Here is a 9,351-nt window from a genome sequence, read left to right on the forward strand (position 1 = left end):
TGCGCCACCACGCCCGGCTCAAATTTGTAATTTTTTTTAAAAAACTTTTTTTTAAAAAAAGATTTATTCATTTATTTCATGTATGTGAGTACACTGTACTGTCTTCGGACACGTCAGAAGAGGGCATCGGATCCTTGTTACAGATGGTTGTGAGCCCCCATGTGGTTGCTGGTAATTGAACTCAGGACCTCTGGACGAGCAGTCTTCAATGCTGAGCCATCTCTCCGGCCCAGATTTGTAATTTTTAAAAATGTGTCCATTTTGTGTGTATAAAAGTCTTGCCTCCATGTATGTATGCATACCACGTGCATGACTGGTGCTCACAGAGGCCAGAAGACTGTGTCAAATCCCCTAGAAGCAGAGGTAGGGATGGTTGTGAGCCACGCTGTGGATGCTGGGGAGGAATCCGAGTCCCCTGCAAGTGCCCTTAACCACAGATCTATCCCTCCATTGCCCCGTCCCCCCAGCTTGTAGGTTTTTGTGGGGCAAACCCTGACAATCTGTCAATTCTCTGGGACCCACATGGTAGAAGAGAGCCACCAACAGAGTTGTCCTCTGATCTCCATACACACACCATGGCATGCACATATACAAGATGAATAATTAATTCATAGGGTGTTTGTTTTGTTTCACGCCATAGCCAACACTGGCCTGAAGCTGTTGGCAATCTTCCTACCTCAGCCTTCTGATGCTGATGTTATACGTGTGAGCCACTATGCTAGCTTTATAAAAATTACAGAGAAAAGAACCAAATAACCGGAAAGTAACCCTGGGAGAGGAGGCTAGGAGAAGGGGGACTGCAATTTAAGAATTTATTCTGCAGAGGCCCTAACACAGCTGCCCTCAGAGACTACTTCGCTTAGGTTACACATTTTGAATGTGGAAGAAGACAGTGGGTTACACAATAAATGTGGGGCTTACTGAGTAACTATTTGGGAGAAAAATATGGTTAATGATTACCCTACCAATAGAACAGAAGACATTTCAGAGATTAAATATTTACATGGTTTTTCTTGTAAAGCTATAAAAATACTAGACAGAAACAAACCTGACTGTTTATGTAACCTTGGTGTTGGGGAACATTTTTCTAAGGCTGTCTCTGGTAAGAGGAAAGAAAGATTTGACAGACTTTATGTAAAAAATGTCTGGAGTCAAAAGATACCATAAAGAAGCCAAGAATTTGTGGCACACAGTGGTAGTCTCAACTCGTTCCAGAGACCAACACAGGAGTATTAACTGAGACCAGCAACGTAGCAAGACCCTCTCATCTCAAAATTAATAAACAGAGCCAGTGGGGTATCAAACATCTTTGATCCTAGCATCAGGAGTCTGAGATAGGTGGATCTCTGTGAGTTTGAGGCCAGCCTAGTTTACAGAGTGAGTTCCAAGACAGCCAGAGCACTGAGGAACAAGAAACAAAAATAATAAACAGGGTCCATGAGGCAGCTCAGTGTATAAAGACAATTGATGTAAAGCCTGCCCGGGTGAGTTTGATCCCAGGGGCCCACATGGCAGAAGGAGAGAACGGAGTCTGCAAGCTGCCCTCTGACCTCCACATGTGTGTTCTGGCATGTGTGCAAACCAACAAAACAGCCATAGCCCCAGCACACTCAAATGACACGCAGCAGAGCTAACCTGTTTGAAACTTACTAAGGCCTACAAAGATCTCTTAGTAAGCCATAAGAAAGGTAAGCAGTCTTATGCGGATACAGAACACATGAGAAAAAAATAGAAATGGCTAAGAGATATGAAAAAGGGGGGCCAGGGGTGGGGGGCAGTGAGATGGCTCAGTGTGTAAAGGACAAACCTGACAGCCTGAGTCTAATCTCAGGGACTTACATGAAGAAAAGAATCAACTTTACAGTTGTCCTCTGACCACCACATGTGTGCCATGGTATACACACACACACACACACACACACTGCTATCGTACACATACACATACATACACATACATACACACACACACACACACATACACACACGCACAAAGTAAATAAATAATTTTTAATATTAAAAAATTAGGTTGAGGCTGGTAAAAGTCTATAATCCCAGCACTTGGGAGGCAGAGGCAGGTGGATCTTTGTGAGCTCAAGACTCAAGACCAATTTACACACCCCTAAAAGACCATAATCGTACTTATAAACAAATATAATTAAACTATTTACTTAAAAAATAGTGTATCAGGGTTGGGGAAATAGTTGAATATAGCAGTGGTTCTCAACCTGGGGGGTCGCAACAAGTTGGGGGGTCACATATCAATATCTTGTATATCAGGTGTTTACATTACAGTCCACAACAGTTGCAAAATTACAGTTATGAAGTAGCAAGGAGGATAATTTTATGGTTGGGGGTCACCACCGCATGAGGACCTATATCAATGGGTCGCAGCGTTAGGAAAGTTGAGAGTCACTGGGATTGAGGCTCTAGCCATCCTAGCCGTACAAGCCTGAAGTTTAATCCCCAGAACACATGTAGAACGCTGGGTGTGTTAGCACACGCCTACGGGGAGCTGGGAGTCAGAGCCAGGAAAGCCCGTGGGGAGGTGGAGGGCCAGGTAGCCTTGAGCAGACAGCAGCAACAGAAATGACAGACCCTGCCTCAGTGAGGTAGAAGGGCAAGAACTGTGGCCAGAGGGTTGCCCTCTACCCTCCACACATGTGCCGTGGAATGTGCACGCCTATACTCACATACCCAATAAATAAATAAGTGCATTAATTAATTAATTAACTAATGTGAGGTAGACATATGCCTTCAATCCCAGCAGTTTGGAGACAGAGACAGGAGACAGAGACAGGCAGGTGGATCTTTTAACTTCAAGGCCTTTCTGGTCTATATAGCCAGGTCTACCTAGCCCAGCCAAGGCTACACAGTGAGACCTTGCCTCAAAGACACAAATACAAGCAAATAAGTACATGTTAGATTATAAGCCTACCCCATCATATCTAGCATATGCAGTACTTTCTTGGGATTGAACCCAGGACTTTCTACCAACCAGGCTACTCTGCAACCCTACTATGTGGGTTTTTTGAGGGCTAGATTCCCAACAGTGGCATTAATGGATGGAGGAGAGGATTTACATTTAATTCAATGAATTTGTTTGGTGTTGGGGATTGGACTCAGGCCCCTACATGTAGTAAGCATGTGCCTTCCCACCTTAACTCCATGTTTTTGGTTGTGATGACCTGGTATCAAACAAAACAATTCTCTACATAGGCACAGACATGGCTTCTTTTCCAGGCTGGAGAGATGACTAAGAGTGCTCGATGCTCTAGCAGGGGATCCAAGTTGGTTCCTGGTACCCATATCAGGCAGCCTTCAATTGCCAGTAACTCCAGCTTAAGGGGTTCCAACGCCCTCTTCTGAAGACCGTGGACACCTGCACCCCCCCCCATACACACACACACACACATCCCCCATACACATTTAGTTAAAAATTAAAAAATTTTAAAAACTCATCTTTTTTTCTTTTCTTCCTTCTTTTGTTTGTTTTTGTTTTTATTTGTTTGCTTTGTTTTTTTGAGATGGGGTTTCTCTGAGACAGCCCTGGCTGTCTTGGAACTCGCTCTGTTGACCAGGATGGCCTTCAAACTTGTGCAGAGATCCTCCTGCCTCTGCCTCCCTAGTGCTGGGATTAAAGGTGTGCACCACCACCACCACCGCCCGGCAGAAACCTACCCTTTTCAAATGCTTGGGCAAAATGTCTCTTGCTCAGGCTAGAAGGATTGTTATGGATGTTTTGGACCAGAATAGCAGAGCAGTCAGAGCCCTTTTGTCCCTCTCCCTCCCACAGTTCCTGCTCATTTTCCACAAGGCTGCTGCTGGTGAGCTGCAGGAGGACAGTGGGTTGCTGGCACTGGCCAAGTTTTCCGAGATTGATGTCGCCCTGGAAGGTGTCAGAGGTGCCAAGAACTTCTTCGAAGCCAAGGTGAGCATCTGTTCCCTTTCCTATGCAGCCACCACTCTTCCTTGACCCTGCCCTTGTGACAGCCACTTCCTATCCAGGGACCCATTACCTCCCTCAGGACAAGGAAAGCTGTATAACCCGTGCGGGTACTTGGGAGTGAGAGAGTGTATCCTCATACCATCTGGAAAACAGACACAGTATAGAAGACACCTGCTCACTGGCTCCAGAGGGTTTGTAGGTTCCAGGCTCCAAGACATACTCTGCATCTGGACTGTGCCTAAGGGCTCCTTTCTATCTCCACAACCACTTGAGTTGCTTTAACAGCTCCTCCCCTCCCCCCCCTCCCCCGCTTTTATTTTTAAAAAAAGATTTATTTATTTGTTTATTTTTATGTATATGAGTACACTGTAGCTGTACAGATGGTTGTGAGCCTTCATGTGGTTGTTGGGAATTGTATTTAGGGTCTCTGGTTGCTCTGGTCAATCCCACTCACTCCTGTTGGCCCAGCTCGTTCAGGCCCGGAGATTTATTTATTATTATACCTAAGTACACTGTAGCTCACAGTGAACTTGTGAGCCACCATGTGGTTGCTAGGACTTGAACCCGGGACCTTCAGAAGAACGGTCAGTGCTCTTACCCACTGAGCCATCTCACTAGCCTTAGTTTTTACATCTTAAACATCTTCGGTGGAGGGCTGGGAGACACTGCTCTTGCAGTGGACTGGACGTTGATTCCCAAGACCTAAGCAGCTCCCAACTCCTCTAACTCCAGATCCAGGGAATCTGACACCCTCTTCTGGCCTCCATGGAGACACATACACACTTACTTTAAAATAGCTATCATTAAAAATAAATCTTAGCCAGGCGTGGTAGCACACGCCTTTAATCCCAGCACTTGGGAGGCAGAAGCAGGTGGATGTCTGAGTTCAAGGCCAGCCTGGTCTAAGAGTGAGTTCCAGGACAGCCAGGGCTACACAGAGAAACCCTGCCTCGAAAAACCAAAAAATAAAAATAAATAAATAAATCTTTAAAAAAGTAATATGTGGGTTGGAGACAAGCAGGAGAAGGTTCAGAGAAAGATGCCAAAGTGGCCTGCCCCACATCAATGTTTGCTTCATTGAGAGTGGTCCAGAGGTGGGAAGGCCCCACAGCCCTGGGAGTTCACAGTCACTGAACACCGAGGCACCTCCCCAAAGTTAGCTGCTGCATCCTTGTCTCTGCAGAGCATACCTGTAGATACACAGACAGGAGAGCCCTCCACGCTTGCTGCCAAGCAGGGCAGGGTACAGTGGATGGGTACATGCTTCCCACCGGGTCATTCACCCCAGAGCAGATCTGCCTCCTGGGCTCACATTGTCACTCTGGCTCTGTTTCCATTTGTACCACACAGGCAGCAACAGGATTAAATGAGCTTACACATATAGTGTTAAGCAATTGCCTGGCTCGTGGGGGAGCAGCCAGCATGTCGTCCTAGCTTTTGGGACTGCATGCTTCTTCCGTTTCCAGCCTCTGGGGAACTTTGAGTTTCTTCCAGGAGCTTATCCAAGGCCAGAGTGACCTTGGTGACATCCTGGCCTGCTTAGAGCTCAAAACAGGACTCAATTCTCACTTTGTCTATGATGCTGAGCAGGGATAGACTCTCTTGGCAAAGATCAGTCAGTGCATTGACTTCTGAAACCCAGAAAGAGGGGACAGAACATTTGCCTTCCTCAGGGGGCCTACGCAGTACAGGGAGGAAAGCCCATGACTCATTGACACAGGGTGTAGAGATAAGGAAGGAGTTCCTGCCACTGTGACGGAGCCTCTCTGGCCATCAGATCCATCACGTTTGTGATCTCTTGAGACTTGTTGGGAAGAGGCCTAGGATTGAGCAGCAGGACACAATCACTGCTGTGGTGCACTGGGCCAAGTGCTGCAGGTGAAGTGCATGACTCCCTGTGACTGTGTCATCTAGGTGTGCAGGACCAGTCATGACCTGCCTGTGATTCCCACTCCAGCCTCATCCAATCCTTGAGATGTTACTGGAAATGTTCACAAGCAATTCTCAGAACCTGTAGCTCCTTTTGCCCAGAGCGCCACCCCAAGGCCTCTGTTTGGAAAACTCTGCTCCCTTTGGGACCACCTTCTAGGGCAGCCTACTCCTGGCTAACCAGGTCTGGAAAGGCCCCTCTCCCCCAAGTACCTGTATTCCTTGTGTAAGTGCCACTGTTTTATGTCTGTTCAGAGTGCTCTCGGACACTTGTGGGAAGGGTATCCGTTGATCTGTCTGTAGAGCAGTTACTCTCCTGCCTCTGGACTGTCTCCCTTCCGATGTGCTTGGGCTCCTAGCAGGGAATTTCCTATAATGCTGCTGAGGTAGAAAGAAACTGGACACAACCTAAACTTCCGTTTTCAGAGACAAAGCTGTTGTGGTGTGACTGTGCGTTTAGCCATCAAAGATTGAGATGAGGCTGCACAGTATGTGTAGACAGACGTCCAAAATAAAGCAAGCAAAGCAATACCTGTGACACTTGGTTTTAAATATGGAATGCAGCCCAGGTAATTATGTATGAAAGTATTTGTAATAGTTACGTCAAGGGACTCATTTTATATTTTCAGAGTGTTGTAGAATTAGTGTGCTTTGTTTTTATAAGGTGAAAAGATGAAACGAGAAAAAAAAAACAATAAACTTTTTCCTACTCGCCGTGTTTATATGTCTGCCTCCGCAGCGAGACTCAAAGGCAGAGTAGGCGTGTTATCTTTGTAATTACAGTGCCCGGTGTGTAATGGCTCTCAATAAACGTTTTGCATGAATGACGAATGGAGGGAAGCACTGCTTGGACCTGGGAGAGGCCATAAAGGAGATGACACTGGTGACAGATGGTCCAAGATGAATGGGGATTCACCTTGTAATCAAGGAAGGAAGGCGTTCTGGTCATGGGAACTGCAAGTGCAGGCTCCAAGGCTCAGAGGGCCAGGAGTCCTGGAGGCTGGGGAGGACACAGGAGCGTGTGAGCAGGCAGGGCTGGCGCCATAGCTGGGAAAGCAAGGTGCAAGTATGCAGACCTAGGGATGGGGCCACACTTCTCCCCCTTTGTCATGAGGTAGGTGACTCTTGAGAGCAGATGATCCCTAGATGGAACCCCCAGGCTGAGAGGACACCTATAGACTGGCCTCCCAGGCCCAACCCAAGTCTCTGTAAAACTTTTTTGGGTGTGTGTGGGAAGGGTGAGTTGTCAGGAAAGCTGTGGCTGATCCAGTGCTGCAGGTGGCTTCATGTGCAGCCAGGCTGGGATAGCACACACACCTGGAGAGCCCTCAGAGGCATTTGTGCAGGACTGACCTAGGACAGTTGCGCTAGTGCATTGAGAGGGATACCAGTTGTCAAGCATTGTGACAGGGAACCAGGGACAAAAAGGGACACACAACTTTGGAACTCAGTGCTCGTGACTACCTTACTGGGAAATTTAGGAAGACCAAATAGGAGGTGTGCACTGAGGAGGAGAGCTGAGGGGCGTTTTGTCTTGTTTTGTTTTGTTTTGTTTTGTTTTGTTTTGTTTTGTTTTGTTTCTATCAAGAAAGCCCCTCCCCCAAGTGGGAGTGGTTTGAGGAGGGGGAGTGATAAACCGGGCTTTGGTGGGAAGTCCAAGGTATAGAGACATGCACGGATTTGGTGGATATGGTGATGGCTGCAGGTGGTCCTCCAATCATGGCCACATGGAGGCTATAAAAATGTCTGTCTGTTTGTCTTGGACGTCTGTGTGTCTTGCTGTAAGGATGGATCATGAAGCAGTTCTAACATTTTCTGTACCCACCTTTAGCAGTGGCTGGAACACAGCTGTCATCATAGCCCACTCCTGGGGCCAGGGGTGGGCCCAGACTCCACACACCAGGTGAGCTTCCTATCGGAAAGATGGAGGAGGAAATCTGATTTACAGGCACCCAGGAACACAGAGGATGGGAGCCATCATCCCAGGCACATGCTGAACCCGCAGGAGAGTAGATCTTAGTGGCAACTGGACTGTGGGGAAGACTTGTATTTAAGTTTTCAGGAAGACAGGTCATCAGGGGCCCAAGGGAATGCCAGAGAAAAATGCTACTTTGCAGGACAAGAGTGGTTTGGGTTTTTAAAATTTCATTTTTATTTTTTGTTAGTTAGTATATGGCTATGTCTGTGTCAGGGGTATGGGACTATGACTGCAGGTGCCCAGAGAAGTAAGAGTTGTCAGATGTCTCTGAATTGAGAGGTGGCTTTGAGCCTCTTGGTGTGGGTGCTGGGAATTGAACTTAGGTCCGTCGGGAAGAGCAGTGTGTGCGCCTAACCTCTGAGCCATCTCTCCATCCCTAGCAATTCCTTCTTTCCAATATGTGGGTCCTACAGATGAAACTCAGGTTGTCAGATTTGGCAGCAAGCCATCTGGCCAGCCCTAGGTAGAGATGCTTAAGGGATCAGACTCATCCTGTTGGACTGATTGTGTTGGGATAGGACTAGAATGGACCTGGTAGGAGGAGCCCTGAGAGCCAAGTCTCTATTGCAGATGCCTGGGCAGGTGAGACAGTAGCTTGGGGTTAGGTTAAAAAAAATTTTTTTTGTTTACTTTGCAGCCTCTGAGAGAGGTCAGCATGTGTTCCTATCAGGGGGAAATTGTCTAGGAAACGAAGAAATAAAAAGTGAGATGGTCGAGAAGATAGGACATGGGGTGGGGGGTTAGGGTCAGGGGTGGGCTATAGAACCCAGAATCTAGATGGTCAGGGGTAGGCTATAGAACCCAGAGGCGAGATGGACTTTTGTGTTGCAGGAGACAAAAGATTCCTGGGTGAAGAGATGGCAAATCTCTCTCCTGTTGTCCTAGCTAGGAATGGTGAGGGACAGGGAGAGTTGGTGCTGGGTCAGACCTCTTTGAATGCTTCAAGTTCATACACCAACTCCCTGGAGGTAGGTGTTATTGTCCCATTTGTGTTTGTGTGTGTGTGTGTATGTGTGTGTGTGTGTGTGACTTGATAAGAAGTCTCCATAGTGTGGGCTGACCTTGAGCTTGCAATCTTCCTGCTATCACCGCCCCAGTGCTGGAAAAACCAGGCATTTATCAACAGACCCAACAATTGTCCCACGTTGAAGATAAGGATGTTGAAGCTTAGACAGTGTTTCCTGGGTAAACATTTAGCAACAAACTATCATCCTGTAATCCTAGCATTCAGGAGGCAGAGATAGGAAGTTTAATAGTTCAAGGCCCAGGTCCACTACATTCAGAGTTCTACATACAGAGTTCAGCAGCTGTCTGGACTACAGGAGGTCCTGTGTTATAAGATTTATTTATTTTATTTTATGTATATGAGTACACTGCAGCTGTACAGATGGGTGTGAGCTTTTCTTTTTTTTAATTTTTAATATTTTTATTACATATTTTCCTCAGTTACATTTCCAATGCTATCCCAAAAGTCCCCCATAGCGCCCCCCACTTCCCT

General features: G+C 46.9%; 1 protein-coding gene across 1 annotated transcript in view; it reads left to right on the forward strand.

Moving 5' to 3' along the window:
• Efhd1 (EF-hand domain family member D1) overlaps nucleotides 1–9,351 on the forward strand; it is a 49,145-nt gene that overhangs the window by 30,262 nt on the left and 9,532 nt on the right. The window contains exon 3 of the mRNA XM_021163758.2: nucleotides 3,794–3,928. Within this exon, the coding sequence (XP_021019417.1) occupies nucleotides 3,794–3,928 (135 nt within the window). The remainder of the gene's footprint in view (nucleotides 1–3,793; nucleotides 3,929–9,351) is intronic.

The sequence above is a fragment of the Mus caroli genome, chromosome 1 (genome assembly GCF_900094665.2).
Source record: "Mus caroli chromosome 1, CAROLI_EIJ_v1.1, whole genome shotgun sequence".
NCBI lineage: Eukaryota > Metazoa > Chordata > Mammalia > Rodentia > Muridae > Mus > Mus caroli.